At 36.6% G+C, this 18,403-nt stretch overlaps 1 protein-coding gene across 1 annotated transcript in view; it reads left to right on the top strand.

The window, feature by feature from the left end:
- The window catches only part of LRBA (LPS responsive beige-like anchor protein), a 762,114-nt gene that overhangs the window by 103,951 nt on the left and 639,760 nt on the right, over positions 1 to 18,403 (top strand). Inside the window, exons 9-11 of the mRNA XM_040626351.1 lie at positions 1,074 to 1,220; positions 17,611 to 17,808; positions 18,010 to 18,143. Coding sequence (XP_040482285.1) covers positions 1,074 to 1,220; positions 17,611 to 17,808; positions 18,010 to 18,143 — 479 coding nt within the window. The remainder of the gene's footprint in view (positions 1 to 1,073; positions 1,221 to 17,610; positions 17,809 to 18,009; positions 18,144 to 18,403) is intronic.

Below are 18,403 nucleotides of genomic sequence, written 5' to 3'. Positions count from 1 at the left end.
AATGTTAGCTCTCATTTTTTTAACACAAAAAGGGGATCAGATATATTTACTGTTTCTTAAACTATTTTTTTCTTATGTTCATATTTAATTAAGTGCTTCTTGTACTCCAGGCATTGTAATAAATACCTTTATTTTCTAAAAGCTCCAACCTTGCAAGGTACGTACTATTATAATCTCCATTTTACAGGTAGGGAGACTGAAGCACAGTGAGATTAAATGACTTGCCAGGATCAGCAGCCTGTGAAGCAGTGATTTGACTTAGGTGGCTTGTCTTCAGAACCCAAATGTTAACAACTTTTTTGTATTCCCTAATGTCAATATGTATATATTTTTCAACCTTCTTTCTAATGGTTTTGTCACATAAAAGGATACTTTTAAAGAGATGTGAAGAACTTTATTTTAGTTCCTTTTTGTTGTACATATGGGTCTTTAAAATGTGGTTTGCAATGTAGATGTTAAGAGAATTTTTTTTTTTATGTTAGGAGAAAAACACACTTGCTTCTGGATTTACATATTTCTTTTCAGAGATTGTATCTACTCTGTGACCTCACCTATTATCTGTATCTCGATATCTGCAAAATCTTTACAATTTTCACTTCTCACCAAACTTACAGAACGCTGTTGACAGTTGCTTCTCCATTCATGTTAGCTCCATACATATTAACTCACAGAAAAGGCAGATTGATTATGTCCTAAACTTAACTCATGATTTTTCCTTCTTGTAATAGAAACTGCTTCTTTGGTTGCCCAAGTATGAACCTTCAGAGTCCATAATGATTTCTCTGACTCTCATTTCCTACATCTACTTTCATCAAGTTTTATTTATTGTACCCTGGAAAACTTATGTTATCTCCTTCTTTGTGATGTCTTTCCTGATCCCTACAGTAGGTAACAATGTGTGAATGAAGTGAAATGCTAAGTGAATTGTTTTAATCTAGCCAGGTTAGTTTAGAACGGACAAAACATTTATACCAATGTTTATACCAAAACAGTTAAGGAGTATAGGTTGTTATTTCTAGAGGAGATAATTTTTTGTTTTTTTTTTCTCTAATACAATCTGTTTTCTTTCACAGACCTTTGACAAGTGTTTCCTGGGCTCATCAGAAACAGCAGATGCTAACAGAGTGTTCTGTGGTCAGATGACTGCAGTTTACCTTTTTAGTGAAGCTCTTAATGCTGCTCAGATTTTTGCTATTTATCAGTTGGGCCTGGGATATAAGGTACTTTACTTATTGTTCATTGCTTAACCAGTGTTAATTGAGCTTAATTTAAAGGAAGGTGATGCATGGGGCAACCTACCTTGGGTTACAAAACTGAATGTCAGAGTAATCAGAGGTACCACAGGGAAGTCACAGGAATCTGAATGAAAGGTACTTTAAATTTTTGAGGGAAACACAGTGTACTTGTCATATGTGGAACGCTGTGCAAACTACTAGCTCAGGTTTCAGCTTTAGTTCATGCTGCATTTCTTTAACAATGTCTGTCTTTGCATAACTAAGTTTTCAACAGTTGCTGTGATAAAAAAGAAGTACCATGTGGAAATTAATGTGGAACAGGAATTGAGATGATGGCGTGCAATCTGATTCCAAATCTGAGAGTTCATGCAATGCCCAAGATGCATACAAAGTGATAAATAATTTTGCTAATACAATAATGAAGGAAACATTATTTTTTCTTTTGACTTGCGCCTTAATTTTTTCAGATGGCTATTAAATTGTTAAAATGCAAAATTGTTCGTACCAAATCACTTAATATTTATTTTGATCTAAAGCACCATAAACAATGACTGAAACACTAAGACTGTCATGAACTAAAAAAATTTGGAAACCTCTGGGTTAAGCCATTGTTAGTCTAGTTTGGTTTCAGGGAGAAACTTAGTCTGCTATGTTCCTTTGAAAACAAAATCTGTTTTATTGAGTTGATTTACATATACCATTACAGTCAGTAAAGTATACATATTTTAATTAGTTTTGACAAAAGTATAACTACCACAACAATCAAGAAATAGAATATTTCTGTTGCTGCAAAAGGCTTAGTGGTGCTACTTCTGTCAATTCCTTCCACTTTTCTAACCCCACTGCCTTCCTGTTGAGAGAAACTGCTAATCTGTCACTTGATTAGATTTTCTTAAGTTTTTATGTAAATGGAATCATGCAACATGTACTCCTTGGAGTTTGGTTTCTTATGAGTCATCCATGTTGTTTTGTTGTAGCTCCTTTTTTTGTATTGTTTAGTAGTATTTCATTGTATGAATATGTCACAATTTTTTAATCATTCTTCTATTGATTGACATTAGGGTTGTTTTCAGTTTTGGGCTGCTATGAATAAACTGCTGTGAATATTGGTATATGAGTCTTTGTGCTGACACATATTTTTATTTCATAAATATATGAGTGGAATTACTAAGTGATATGGTAACTGAAATTGCCAAACCCTTTTCCGAGGTAGTTGTACAATTTTACATTTCTACAAGCAGTGTATGAGCTTTCTACTTGTTCCATATCCTAAACATCTTACATTGCTGGTCTTTTTAATATTAGATGTTTCAGCGAGTATGTAGCAGTATCTGATTTTGGTTTTAATTTGTGTTATTGTAATGACCAGAGATTCCAAGCATCTTTTCATTGCTTATTGGTCATTTGTGCATCTTCTTTTGTGAAGTGTGTTCACATCTTTTGCGTATTTTTTGTTTGGTTTCTTATTGTTGAGTTTTGAGATTTCTTTATATATTCTGGTTATAACTCTTTTATCAGATGTATGAGTTACAAGTATTTCTCCCTTGGTCTGTGTCTTGCCTATTTGTTTTCTTTCTTTCTTTCTTTTTTTATTTTTAAGATTTTATTTTTAAGTAATTTCTACACCCAATGTGGGGCCCAGACTACAACCGTGGATCAAGAGTTGCATGCTTCATTGGCTGAGCCAGCCAGGTGCCCTGCCGTTTTGTTTTTTTTAATGTGGCTTTTGAAGAACAGATGAATTTAATTTTTATCAATTCTAGTTTATCAACTTTTTTGGTTATTGCCATGATTTTTATATCCTAAGAAATCTTTACCTATTCCAAGGTCGGAAAGATTTTTTCCCATTTTCTTCTTTTATAGTTTCAGCATTTATATTTAGGCTTATTGGTCCATTTTAAGTTAATTTTTGTTTATGGTATGAGGTAAGGGTCAAGGTTCATTTTTATTCCACATGGGTACTTTGGTGTTCTGGTACTAATTTTTTGTAAATAGTATTCTTTCTCCATTGCCTTACCTTAGCATCATTGAGGCTGTTTTGTATTTCAATGACTTGTATGTCTTTCTTATGCCAATACTGTATGTATTGTCTTGATTATTGTTAGTTTCATAGTAAATCTTTTTTTTTTTTAATGATTTTTTATTATATTATGTTAGTCACCATACAGTACATCCCTGGTTTCCGACGTAAGGCTCGATGATTCATTAGTTGTGTATAACACCCAGTGCACCATGCAATACGTGCCCTCCTTACTACCCATCACCGGTCTATCCCATTCCCCCACCCCCCTCTCCTCTGAAGTCCTCAGTTTGTTTCTCATAGTCCATAGTCTCTCATGTTTCATTCCCCCTTCTGATTACCCCCCCTTTCTTTATCCCTTTCTTCCCCTACCGATCATCCTAGTTCTTATGTTCCATAGATGAGAGAAATCATATGATAGTTGTCTTTGTCTGCTTGACTTATTTCACTTAGCATTATCTCCTCCAGTGCCGTCCATGTCGTAGCAAATGTTGAGAACTCGTTCTTTCTGATAGCTGAGTAATATTCCATTGTATATATGGACCACAACTTCTTAATCCAGTCATCTGTTGAAGGGCATCTCGGCTCCTTCCACGATTTAGCTATTGTGGACATTGCTGCTATGAACATTGGGGTGCATATGGCCCTTCTCTTCACTACGTCTGTATCTTTGGGGTAAACACCCAGTAGTGCAATGGCTGGATCATAGGGTAGCTCAATTTTTAACTTTTTAAGGGACCTCCACACTGTTTTCCAGAGTGGCTGTACCAACTTGCATTCCCACCAACAATGTAGGAGGGATCCCCTTTCTCCACATCCTCTCCAACAATTGTTGTTTCTTGCCTTGTCTATTTTTGCCATTCTAACTGGCGTAAGGTGGTATCTCAGTGTGGTTTTGATTTGAATTTCCTTGATGGCTAATGATTTTGAACATTTTTTCATGTGTCTGTTAGCCATTTGTATGTCTTCATTGGAAAAGTGTCTGTTCATATCTTCTGCCCATTTTTTGATTTGTTTATTTGTTTCTCGTGTATTGAGTTTGAGAAGTTCTTTGTAGATCTTGGATACCAGTCCTTTATCTGTAGTGTCATTCTCCCATTTGATGGGCTGCCTCTTAGTTTTTCTGACTGTTTCCTTGGCTGTGCAGAAACTTTTAATCTTGATGAAGTCCCATAAATTCATTTTATCTTTTGTTTCTCTTGCCTTTGGGGATGTGTCATGAAAAAGGTTGCTTTGGCCGATGTCGTAGAGGTTGTTGCCTATGTTCTCCTCTAGAATTTTGATGGATTCCTGTCTCACATCGAGGTCTTTCATCCATTTGGAGTTTATTTTTGTGTATGGTGTGAGATAGTGGTCAAGTTTCATTCTTTTGCATGTAGCTGTCCAATTTTCCCAGCACCATTTATTGAAGAGACTGTCTTTTTCCCACCGGATGTTTTTTCCTGCTTTATCAAATATTAGTTGCCCAAAGAGCCGAGGGTCCATTTCTGGGCTCTCTATTCTGTTCCATTGGTCTATGTGTCTGTTTTTGTGCCAGTACCATGCTGTCTTTGTGATCACAGCTTTGTAGTACAGCTCGAAATCCGGCATTGTGATGCCCCCAGCTTTGTTTTTCCTTTTCAACAGTTCCTTGGAGATTCGGGGCCTTTTCTGTTTCCATACAAATTTAAGGACTGTTTGTTCCAGTTCTTTGAAAAATGTCCTTGGTATTTTGATCGGGATAGCATTGAAAGTGTAGATTGCTCTGGGTAGCATGGACATTTTAACTATGTTAATTCTTCCAATCCATGAGCATGGAATATCTTTCCATCTTTTTATGTCTTCCTCAATGTCTTTCAAGAGTGATTTATAGTTTCTAGAATATAGGTCCTTTACGTCTCTGGTTAAGTTAATTCCAAGGTAACGTATGGTTTTTGGTGCTATTGTAAATGGGATGGATTCCCTAATTTCTCTTTCTTCGGTCTCGTTATTCGTGTATAGAAATGCAACTGATTTCTGAGCATTTATTTTGTATCCTGCCACGTTACTGAATTGCTCTATAACTTCTAATAGTTTGGGAGTGGCTTCTTTTGGGTTTTCCATATAGAGTATCATGTCATCTGCAAAGAGAGACATTTTGACTTCTTCTTTGCCAATTTGAATACCTTTGATCCCTTTTTGTCGTCTGATTGCTGTTGCAAGGACTTCTAGTACTATGTTGAATAATAGTGGCGAGAGTGGGCATCCTTGTCGAGTTCCTGATCTTAAGGGAAAGGCTTCCAGCTTTTCCCCATTGAGAATAATATTTGCAGTAGGCTTTTCATAGATGGCTTTTATGAGATTGAGAAATGTACCTTCTATTCCTACACTCTGAAGGGTTTTAATCAGGAAAGGATGCTGTATTTTGTCAAATGCTTTTTCGGCATCGATTGAGAGGATCATATGGTTCCTGAGTCTTTTCTTGTTGATATGATGTATCACGCTGATTGATTTGCGAATATTGAACCACGCTTGCATCCCAGGTATGAATCCCACTTGATCGTGATGGATAATCCTTTTAATGTACTGTTGGATTCTATTAGCAAGTATCTTGTTGAGGATTTTGGCGTCCATATTCATTAGGGAAATCGGTCTGTAATTCTCCTTTTTGAGGGGGTCTTTGCCTGGTTTGGGGATCAAGGTAATATTGGCCTCATAGAATGAGTTTGGTAGCTTTCCTTCTGTTTCTATTTTTTGAAATAGCTTTAGGAGAATAGGTATTATTTCTTCTTTGAATGTTTGGTAGAATTCCCCAGGAAAACCGTCCGGGCCTGGAGTTTTGTTATTTGGAAGGTTGTTTATCACTGACTCAATTTCTTCATAATTAATTGGCCTGTTTAAGGAATCAATTTCTTCCGGTTTCAATCTTGGTAGTTTATAGGTTTCCAGGAAGGATTCCATCTCTTCCAGATTGCTTAGTTTATTGGCATATAGCTGTTGATAAAAATTTCTAATAATCCTTCCAATTTCAATGGTGTTCGTCGTGACCTCTCCTTTTTCATTCATAATTTTAATAATCTGGGTCCTTTCTCTTTTCTTTTGGATAAGTCTTGCCAGTGGTCTGTCAATTTTATTGATTCTCTCAAAGAACCAGCTTCTAGTCCTGTTGATCTGCTCTACTGTACTTCTGGTTTCTGCTTGATTGATTTCAGCTCTAATTTTGGTCAACTGCTTCCTCGTGCGTGGATTAGGCCTGTCCCTCTGTTGCTGTTCCAGCTTCTTGAGGTGAGAATATAAAAACTGCATTTTAGATTTTTCTATTCTTTTGAGTGAGGCTTGGATGGCTATGTATTTCCCCCTTAGGACTGCCTTTGCAGTATCCCATAGGTTTTGGACTGTTGTATTTTCATTCTCATTGGTCTCCATAAATTGTTTAATTTGATTTTTGATTTCCTGGTTTATCGAGTCATTCCTGAGCAGGATGGTTCTTAGTCTCCAAGTGTTTGAGTTTCTTCCAAATTTTTCCTTGTGGTTGAGTTCCAATTTCAGAGCGTTGTGGTCTGAGAATATGCAGGGGATAATTTCAATCTTTTGGTATCGGTTGAGACCTGTTTTGTGTCCCAGAACATGGTCTATTCTTGAGAATGTTCCATGGGCATTAGAATAGAATGAGTATTCTTTGGTTCTGGGGTGTAGTGTTCTATATATATCTATGAGGTCCAACTCGTCGAGTATGGCATTCAAAGCCTTTGATTCTTTGCTTAGTTTTTGCCAGGGTGTTCTGTCTATTTCTGAGAGTGGAGTGTTGAGGTCCCCTACTATTAATGTATTTTTATTTATATGTCTCTTTATTCTGGTTAAGAGTTGGCTTGTGTATCTTGCTGCTCCCCTGTTGGGGGCATATATATTTATAATTGTCATATCCACTTGTTGAATACTTCCCTTAAGAATAATATAGTGCCCTTCTGCATCTCTAACTATAGTCTGTAGTTTAAAATCCAATTTATCTGATATGAGAATTGCTACCCCAGCTTTCTTTTGAGGTCCATTTGCGTGAAAGATGGTACTCCATCCCCTTACTCTCAGTCTGAATGCATCTTTGGGTTCGAAATGAGTCTCTTGTAGACAGCAAATGGATGGGTCATTTCTTTTTATCCAATCTGCAACCCTGTGGCGTTTTATGGGATGGTTCAAACCATTTACATTAAGACTGATTACTGAGAGATATGATTTTAATGTTGCCATGTTGCCAGTAAAGTCTTTGTTTGTATTGGCTGTGACTTTCTGTTCTGTATCACTCTTGGGGCCTTTTTACTTTTATAGAACCCCCCGTAATATCTCCTGTAGGGCTGGTTTCGTGGTTACAAAATTGGTTAGTGACTGGCGATTCTGAAATGTCTTTATTTCTCCATCAATTCTGAATGACAGCCTTGCTGGATAAAGGATCCTTGGCTGCATGTTTTTCTCTGAAAGAGCTTTAAATATGCTCCCCCAACCCTTTCTCTCATTCCAGGTCTGTGTAGACAGGTCTGACGTAATTCTGATGCTTTTGCCTTGGTACGTGAGAAATTTCTTTGCCCTGGCCGCTTTCAATACTGTATCCTTGCATCTAATATTTGCGAATTGCACTATGACGTGACGTGGCGTAGGTTTGTCGTGGTTGAGCTTGGGAGGGGTCCTCTCTGCCTCTTGGACACGAATGTTTGTTTCCCTTGCTAGATTAGGGAAGTTTTCAGCTACAATTTGTTCAAATATCTCTTCTAGACCTCTGTTTTTCTCCACCCCCTCGGGGATGCCGATGATTCTAACATTGGATCGTTTCATTGAGTCAGTAATCTCCCGTAACCTACATTCGTGGGCGTGGATTTTTTTAAGACCATCTTCTATTTTCATTTTTTCCTCTATTAACCCATCCTCCAATTCACTAACCCGTTCCTCTGCTTCTGCGACCCTGGCCGTCAGAGCCTCTAGTTTTGCCTGCATTTGGCTCATAGAATTTTTAATTTCTGTCAGATTCGCTCTCATTTCTGTCCTTAGGGATTCTATATTCTCAGTAACCTTTTCGTTAATAGTTTTTTCAATTCTACTCATCATTTTGACCATCGTTACTCTGAATTCCATTTCTGATAATTTGGTTACATCCATATCCATTATTTCTGTGGCAGAGGCCACAGAATCACTGTCTTTTCTTTGCTGGGGGGGGCTTCTCCTTCTTGTCATTCTGATGAAGAGAGGTTGCGGGGTTTCCAGAGCCCAAATTATTGACTGGGTCCCAGGCCGTGCCCCTTGTTTTATAGGGATCTTAGGGATGTGGGCTTCTTCTTTAAAGATTTTATTTATTTATTTATGTGGCAGCCAACCAGCGAGAGAGGGAACAGAAGCAGGGGAGTGGGAGAGGAAGAAGCAGGCTCCCAGCGGAGGAGCCCGATGAGGGACTCCTTTCCGGAACGCCGGGATCACGCCCTAAGCCGAAGACAGGCGCTCAATGACTGCGCCACCCAGGCGCCCGGGTTGTGGGCTTCTTGATTTTTCAGCCTGCCTTCTGTGTTCTGGCGGAGGGGCCTGCCGCGCCGATACTCAGGCAACCCTGTTTGGGTAGAGTCTCCGTGTCCCCTGCGAGGGGGGATGGGGATGGGCACTCTCTGAGCCGGTATTTCCAGGCTTTTGTTCTCTGGCGGCTTTCCCTGGCGGTTTGCTGTTCCTCTTCTGAGAGTCAGAGCAGCAGCGGCTAAATTTCAGCCTCTGTCACAGAACAGAGGGATTGCGGCCCGTTCTCCACTGATGTTCTGGCCACTTTAACTCTGTTACTGTTGGTGCTGCTCAACCCTGCAGCGTCCCGGGATGTGCGCCCCACACCAGGAGTCCCAGCCCTCACTTCCAGGGCCAGGTGCGTCTCTGTCCTTTGTGTTTCTAATGCCGCCAGCCGCCCCTCGCGTGCTCTGGAAGCTCCCAGTCTTGGTCTGGATCTAGTGAGCACACCGGGATTCCGGTGTTCCGCGAGATGCCTCGTGGCGCGCGCACCCGGCTCACGGTCTCCGTCTGCTGTTTTGCGGGTGCCGTCCGCGAGCCCCTCCCGCTCCCCCGTGCAAGTGGCTACCGCTTCCTGGCGCCCGAACGCGGCGGCTCCCTCCTCCTTCCGTTTATCTTCCGATATCTGTGCGCGGTTTCATGGCTCCCCGCTTCGTACCTCAGTACTCAGCGCTGGAGATGTTCATTTGTAGAGATCCAGATGCGTCTTCCTGCGTCTCAGGCTGGTTCCGTGGTTGTTTAGGCTGGTCTGGTACCTATCCAGCTCGACTCGGGGACCGGCTGAAAACGGTGTCTCCTACTCCTCCGCCATCTTAACTCCTTCTCAGTTTCATAGTAAATCTTGAAAACAGGACATCTGAAACCCTCAACTGTATTTTATTTCAAATTGTTTTGGCTTTTCTAAACCCTTTGCATTTCCAGATGTATTTTAGAACCCACTTAATCATTTTTACAAAAATATCTACTGAGATTTTATTTGGTGTTGTATTGAATATATAGATCAGTGAGGGGCAAATTGGCCATCTAACTGATACTGATTTTTCCAGTCTGTGAACATGATGTATCTCTCCATTTACTTAGGTTTTTAAAAAATTCTCCTGGCACTGTTTTTTGGTTTTCACTGTATGGGTCATACATACATTTTGTTAAATGTATTCTTAGGTATTACATGTTTTTTGGCTAATAAGTTGTATTTAAAATCTCAGTTTCCATTTATTTGTTTCTAGTATAGACATACAGTTGAATTTTGTTTATTGACCTTGCTAAATTTGCTTATTAGTTTTACTAGCTTTTTTTCCTCGTTGTTGTTCTTGGATTTCCTGCACGTACGTTCATGTAGACTGTAAATTTTACTTTAATTCCAGTCTCTATGCCTCTATCCTTTTTTGTATTATTGTACTGGGTAAGACCGCCAGTATAAATAGTTAAATAGAAATGGTGAGGGTAGACATTTTTGCCTTGTTTCTCATTTTAGGGGTAAAGCAATCACACATATTTTACAGATGCCTTTTACCAAGTTGAGGAATTTCTGTTTCTGGTTTCCAGGGAATTATTATTAGGTAGATACTGAATTTTATAAAATATGTTTTGCTTTTTTACCAAGTCTGACAGTCTTTCCTTTTAATTGGAGTGGTTACATAATTTACAATCAGTTTAAGTATAGATACTGTGTGTCTTAAATCTACTGTCTTGTGATTTGTGCTCTATTTCTGTCATATGTTCTTTGATTCTTCCCTTTTTTCTTGCTTTGATTTGAATTAACTGCATATTATTTAGTATTTTATTTCTATTATTATTTTTTAAAGGTTTTATTATTTGTGCGAGAGGGAGAGGAGAGAGAGAGTACTCACAAGCAGGGGAAGCAGCAGGCAGAGGGAGAAGCAGACTCCCTGCTGAGCAGGGAGCCTGATGGGGGACTTGATCCCAGGACCCTGAGATCATGACCTGAGCCAAAGGCAGATGCTTAACCGACTGAGCCACCCAGGTGTCCCTATAATTATTATTTTTAAAAATTTTATTTATTTGAGAGAGAGAGAGAGAGAGAACATGCACAAGAGGGGGAGAGGGTCAGAGGGAGATGGAAAAGCAAGGATCATGACCTGAGCCAGAGCAGACACTTAACCAACTGAGTCACCTGGATGCACCTGGATTATTATTTTTTTGACATTAACTTATAGTCTACCACCAATTGATATTATTGTACAGCACCTTCCCTCATAATCCTGCAATTCCTCCTCCTATCCTTTATTTTGTTATTATAAGTTTTCTTCATGTACTGTAGTTCCTGTGATAGATTTTTTTGATTCATTCACTTTCATTTTATTATTTTAAAGACATTAGAAATGATCAAGATCATGTTTTTTGTACTTACCTCTGTATTTACCGTTTCTAGGGCACTTCACTTTGTGTAAATTCATGTTTCTATCTCATATCATTTTTTTCTGTTTGAATATTTCTTTTCTTTTAAATTTATTTTTATTTAAATTCAGTTAACATAATGTATTAATTAGTTTCAGAGGTAGAGGTCAGTGACTCATCAGTCTTATATAATTCCCAGTGCTCATTATATCACATGCCCTTCTTAATGTCTATTACCCAGTTACCCCATCGCCCCACCCCCCGCACCTCCAGTAACCCTCAGTTTGTTTGGTATGGTTAAGAGTCTCTCATGGTTTGTTTCCCTCTGATTTCATCTTGTTTTATTTTGCCCTCCCTTCCCCTATGATCCGTGTTTTACTTCTCAAATTCCACATATGAGTGAGATCATACAATAATTGTCTTTATCTGGGTGGTTTTTATATCTTTGCCCAATAGCCCTGGCTAGACCCTATACTATAGAGCATCTTGAGGATTTTATGCTCTGTGAAATATACCAGTCATAGAAAGACAAATACTGCATGATTCCACCCATACGAGAGATCTAAAATAGCAAACCCATAGAACCAATGAATAGAATGGTGGCTGCCAAGGGCTGGGGGAGAGAGAAAAGGGGAATTTCCAATCAGTGGGTATAAAATTACAGTTATGCAAGACAAGTATGTTCTAGAGATCTGCTGTATGACATTGTGCCTACAGATAACAGTACTGCATTGTATACTTAGTATCTGTTAAGAGGATAGCTCTCCTGTTAAGTATTCTTGTCACAATCAAATAAAAAAAAAAACAGGAAAAATTGTTGAAAGCAGACATCCCTGTATTTTTACTTATCTTAGGAGAAAAAGCATTCCATTTTTTACCATCAGTGTGATGTTTGCTATTAGCTTTTCATAGATGTTCTTTGTTAATTTGAGGAAGTTCACTTTTATTTCTGGTTTTTTGACTGTTTTCATGAAGAGTTGTTGGATTTTATCTTAAGCTCTTTGTGCTTCTTTTGGGATGATTGTGATTTTTAGCCTTTAAATTGATTGTTCAAATGTTGTTAAGTCAGCCTTGTGTTCTGAGATAATCACACTTGGTCATAGTTTATATTCCTATCCGTGAAATATACTGGGGTCCAGAGAAGTGCCTTGTTGGTAGATGTGTAGAAATAACTGCTGTTATTAGTACTAGTTCAAAAATCTTATCAGTAGTCCTCTCTGATATATGAATGGCTAGTCTTTTCCTTATTTGTATGGTCAGATAGTGCTAAAACTGTACTAGAAGTCATCCGAGGTGATGGGACATGGGTGGCTCAGTTGGTTAAGCATCTGTCTTCAGCTCAGGTCATGATCCCAGGGTCCTGCGATGGAGCCCTACCTCATCCAGCTCTCTGCTCAGCGGGCAGTCTGCCTCTCCCCCTCTCTCTCAAATAAATAAATAAAATCTTAAAAATCATGTGAGGTGAGAAATTGATGATCAGAGAATTACTTCTTGCTTTATTAATGTTGAAATCTGTTGTGTAATATAATCCATGTTTTAGAGAATTCCTCAAAGTTAAGATAGCAGGGATATGGAAAACCAGCAATCTTAGAGTGACCTTTTGAACAGTACAATTAAGTACTTTAAGGATTAAAAAATACATATTTCAAAAGAAATGAAGGATTAAATGCTTCTTTCATGTGTTCTTAGTGTTTGATGAAGCACCATATTGCTTTAAGTACTTTGAAAGGAAATTTTTATTTCAATTAATTGTATTAAATAGTATTTACACAAGAGTATTATTTCAGTAAAGTTAGCAGCAATTCCTGAAATGTGTCAGATTCTTTGTTTTAAGTTTTGTTTAGATTTAGTTTAGTTTAGATTTATTAGTGGGAGTGATTTATTTCTAAATTCCACTCAAAATAGAAAAAAATGTTTGTTCTGCTATTTCTTTTCAAAAATGTACCTGCTAATGTTGAGGTACTATAGTCTGAATAGTAGCAGAGACTAAATTTTTTTTTTAATTGAACTAGTTTCTGATCTATACCCTGCCACAAATTATCTTTGTGGATTCAAAGAAGTCAGTTAATTTCTTTGGACTTTCTCAGTTTCTGCCTTTGGAAAATGAATTATATAATCTCCCAGATCATATAGCTATATTTTGTGAGTTGGTAAATAGGTTAGCTTTTGTAGGTTGCCCAAATGACGTTTCCCCTCAAAAGCATTTATTAACTTGTTTAAAAACATTTATTTCAGTTATGCTAACATTCCCATTATAATTAGCTTTCATTAAATTAAAAAAAGAATATTAAATCAGTGCTTACAAATTTATTAACAGTTTATATAGGAGGCAGAAATTTAGAAAAATGATACATTAAAGGTTTTTAAATGTTTCATGTAGAAATCAGAAAGGTAAGGGCAGTCTTACCCTGTTTTACATTTTATTTTTATAATAGTATTGAAGCAGAATTCACAAGTTGAATCCAACAAGACTTTGTTGGAAAAGACATTCCATTTAGCTTTAAGTGATTGCAGTTAAAGAAAAAATCCTTGTCTGTGATTACTTAGAAGTATGGTTTAAAAGATAAAATATGAGCTCTTTGGTAAAGGTAAATATAGAATCCTGTAATATTGTAATGTTAGTGCGTAAATCACTTTTAATTCTGGTATGGAATTTAAAAGCAAAACCCTAAGACATCTAAACCTATGTATGCAATATAAAAAGATGTAATTTTTGATATAAGTAACATAAAATGGTGGTAGAGTTGTAAATGAGTAAAGGTTTTGTATGTATTTGAACTTGTTGTTACTGGCTTAAAATAAAGTATTATAACTTTAAGATGTTTTATGTAATTCTCATGGGTACTACAAAGAAAATACCTATAGAACTTTACACAAAACTAAAGGAGAAAGGGATATAAGTACCAGAAATCATTGGCATGTAAAAGAAGTCAGTTAACAAATTACAGTGAACAAAATGGCAATAGTCTTTCTCTATCACTAACTACTTTAAATGTAAATCGATTAAAAGAATAGATTGGCTAAATGGATTTAATAAAACAAAATCCAACTATATTTTGTCTACAAGAGAGGCACTGTAGATCGAAGGACATACATATGCTGAATATGAAAGAATGGAAAAAGACAGTTCATGCAAATGGTAACCAAAAGGGTGCAGGGGTGGCCATACCTATATCAGAAAAAATAGATTTTAAGTCAAAAACTGATACAAGAGTCAAAGAGGGAAATTATAATGATAAGAAGTGTTAGTTCACCAGTAAGATCTAACAATTAAAAATACATACACCTAACTTTTGGGCTCCAAAGTGTATGAAGGATTAAAAGGAGAAGTATGTAGTAACTCAGTAATGCTAGGATATTTCAAAACCATTTCAGTAATGGATATAACAATCAGAGAGAAGTTCACTAAGGAAACAGAGACCATGAACAACAATGTAGACCAATTGGACCTAATAGATATATACAGAACACCCCACCAAATGACGATAGAAAACACATTCTTATCAAGCTCATATGGAGCATTCTTCAGGACAGACAACATGTTAGGCCACAAAATTAAATTTAAGAATACTGAAATGACACCAGATATCTTTTCTTACCACAAGAGAATGAAATCAGTAGCAGAAGAAATCTGGAAAATACACAAATTTATGGAAATGAAGCAATATGCTCTTATACAACCAGTGGTTCAAAGAAATCACCAGGAAATTTCTTGAGCCAAATGAAAACAAAACAACATCAAAGATTATGGCATTTTGTGAAAGCAATACTAAGAGGAATGTTTATAGTGACAAACACCTATTTAAAAAAAAAAGAAGGATCTGAAATCACTAACCTAATTTTGCCCTTTAGGGAACTAGAAAAAGAAGAGCAAACTAACTCCAGCACTGTCAGAGGAAAAGAAGTGATAAAGATTTAGAGCAGAAGTAAATGAGATAGAGACTAAAACAACAATAGAAAAAAATTAACAGAACTAAGAGTTTGTTTTTTAAAAGATCTACAAAACTGACAAGTTTTTAGCTAGATTAAGAAAAAAGAGAAGACTCATAACTAAAAGAAATGAAAGAGGAGGCATTTACTACTAATGCCATGAATATAAAAAGAATTATGAGACTCCTATGAACAATTTTATGTCAGCAAATTGAATAACCTAGAAGAAATGGGTATTTCCAGAAACACAGACCCTATCAAGACTGAAGTAATAAAAACAAATCTGAACAGACTGTAGCTACTAAGGAAATTGAATCGGTAATCAAAAACCTCGGAATAAGGAAAAGCTGAGTACTACATATGGCTTCCCTTGAGAATTCAAACATTAAAGAAGAATTAACACCAGTCCTCAACTCTTTCAAAAAGTGAAGAGGAGGGAATACTTCCAAGCTCATTTTAGGAGGCCAGCATTACCTTGATACTACAGCCAAAGGCACTACGAGGAAAAAAAAAACAAAACTATAGACCAATATCCCTGATTAATATCCATGCAAAAATCTTCAACACGATACTAGCAAATCAAATTCAAGAGCACACCAAAAGGATCATACTCTATGACGAACAGGGATTTATTCATGGAATGGAGGGATGGGTCCACGTATGAAAGTCAATCGTTGTAATATACATTTTAACAGAGTAAAGGACGGAAACCACACAATCATCTCAGTTGATGCAGAAAAACTGTTGGAGGGGTGCTTGGGTGGCTCAGTCGTTAAGTGTCTGCCTTTGGCTCAGGGTGTGATCCCGGCATTCTGGGATTGAACCCCACATCGGGCTCCATGCTCTTCTGGGAGCCTGCTTCTTCCTCTCCCACTCCCCCTGCTTGTGTTCCCTTTCTCACTGGCTGTCTCTCTCTCTCTCTCTCTCTCTCTCTCTCTCTGTCAAATAAATATAAATAAAATCTTAAATAAAAAAAGAAAGAAAAACTGTTGGATGAAATTCAACATTCTTTCATAATAAAAACAACAAATTACAAGTAAAGGAAACTACTTCAAAATATAAGGCTGTATATGAAAAGCCCACAGCTGACATCAGATGCCGTAGTGAAAGACTGAAAGCTTTTCCTTTAAGATCAGGAACAAGGCAAGGATTCCCATTCTCAACATTTCTGTAGGACATAGTACCAGCTGTCTTAGCCAGAGCACTTAGTCAAGAATAGGAAAGAAAAGGCATCCCAGTTGGAAGGGATGAAGTAAAATTATATCTGTTCACAGATGATGTGATGTTACGTGTAGAAAACTAAATACTTCACAAAAAACTGTTAGAACTGATAAAATCAGCTAGTTTGCAGACAGGTCAATGTATCTCTCAGTTTAAAATCTTTTGCATGTCAAAACTTTGTGTATCAAAAAATTGAGTGAATAGGCAACCCATGAAATGGGAGAAGATCCTACAAACCATATATTTGATACAGGGTTTATATCCAGAATATATAATGAACTCCTACAACTCTATAACAAAAATACCCAAATAACCCACTTAAAAAGTGGGCAAAGGACTGGAATAGACTTTCTCCAAAGAAGTTACTCAGATTGTGAACAAACTTGAAAAGATGCTCAATATCACTGATCATCAGAAATGAAAATCAGAACCAAGTAGGTATCACTTCATACACCATTAGGATGGCTATTATAAAAAATGAAACAAAATAAACAAGTGTTTGCTAGGGTATGGTGGTTCTTCAAGAAATCAAAAATAGAATTACCATGCGATTGAGCATTCGCACTTACGTGTATGTATGCAAAAGAATCAAAAGCAGGATCTGAAAGATATTTTCATACTCAAGTTTATTGTAGCATTATTCATGATAGCCAAGATAGCCTAATTGTCCATGGACAAATGAATAGATAAAATGTGGTATATATGTACAATGGAATACTATTCAGCTTTAAAAAGAAGGAAGTTCTGACATATGCTGCAACATGGTGAATATTGAGGACATTATGTTAAATGAAATAAGCAAATAAAAAAATACGCTGGGATTCCAATTATATGAATTATAAAAAATAGTCACACTCATAGAATCAGAAAGTAGAATGGTAGTTGCCAGGGGATGGGGATAGGTAGAAATGAGATGTTGTTCAATAAATATTGAATTTCAGTTTCGCATGATATATAAGTTCTAGAGATTCATTGTACAACAACATGCATATAGTTAATACTATAGGTAAACTTATAAATGTTTAAGGTGGTAAATTTTATGTGACATGTTAAGCACAATTAAAAAAATCCAGAAAGGCAAAATACAATGGAAAAAATGGTAAAGTACCCAGTGTAGGGCACTAAGTTTTACATTTTTTAAATGTAAGGTTTAATACCAAGTCGAGTTCATTTCCATTGAATCTTTAAAGTGAACACAGTGCACTTTAGAAGTAATTAAAGAAACAGGGCTCTTCTTATTTGATATTGTTAGGAAAATGATCAAAGGTCTGTTCCTTAAATTTTTATATCTGTGGTGATGTGTATCTAAATTTTCTTTTTGTGGTATACTATCTTAACTCTTCTACTTTTTATTCATAGGGTACATTTAAATTCAAAGCAGAAAGTGATCTGTTTCTTGCTGAGCATCACAAACTTTTATTGTATGATGGCAAACTCTCTAGTGCCATTGCATTCACGTACAATCCACGTGCTACAGATGCCCAGCTCTGTCTTGAATCATCCCCTAAGGACAATCCTTCAATTTTTGTTCATTCACCGCATGCACTTATGCTCCAGGTACTGGCTATAATCTTTTTTTTTTTTTTAAGCTATAATCTTTTAAAAATAGTTTTCACGGTGAATTTTGATGTGTTATTGAGGTGTATTAGGTAGCTTCTGTTAAATACATGCAATATTAACATATTGTTCTTATGCTTTATTTTAATTATTTTGGAAAAGAAATCATTAGAATTTTTACTGTGTGTTCTATTTTATAAGGATGTGAAGGCAGTTTTAACACATTCCATTCAAAGTGCTATGCATTCAATTGGAGGAGTACAAGTGCTGTTTCCACTTTTTGCACAGTTGGATTATAGGCAATATTTATCTGATGAGGTTGACTTGACTATATGGTGAGTGCCTTTATTTTTTTAATTTGATGTGAGAGTTACTTTCATTACTGTTGAGCTACACAGTATTTTTTCTGCCTTTTAAATTGGTTGCAGGGTTAAAAGAGAATATAAAGAAATTTATGAGCTATAAATGTTACTACGAATTGCTATCAATAATAGTAGTATTAATCTAAATTCTTTATTGATAGGAAATATGGAAGCTGTAAAAAACATAATCTTGTTTTTGAATAAATTTGGAAATAATAATGATTTAACAAAAA

The sequence above is a fragment of the Ursus maritimus genome, unplaced genomic scaffold (genome assembly GCF_017311325.1).
Source record: "Ursus maritimus isolate PB19 unplaced genomic scaffold, ASM1731132v1 scaffold_11, whole genome shotgun sequence".
In the NCBI taxonomy this organism is placed as follows: Eukaryota; Metazoa; Chordata; class Mammalia; order Carnivora; family Ursidae; genus Ursus; species Ursus maritimus.
This window is presented reverse-complemented; position numbering and strand designations above follow the sequence as displayed.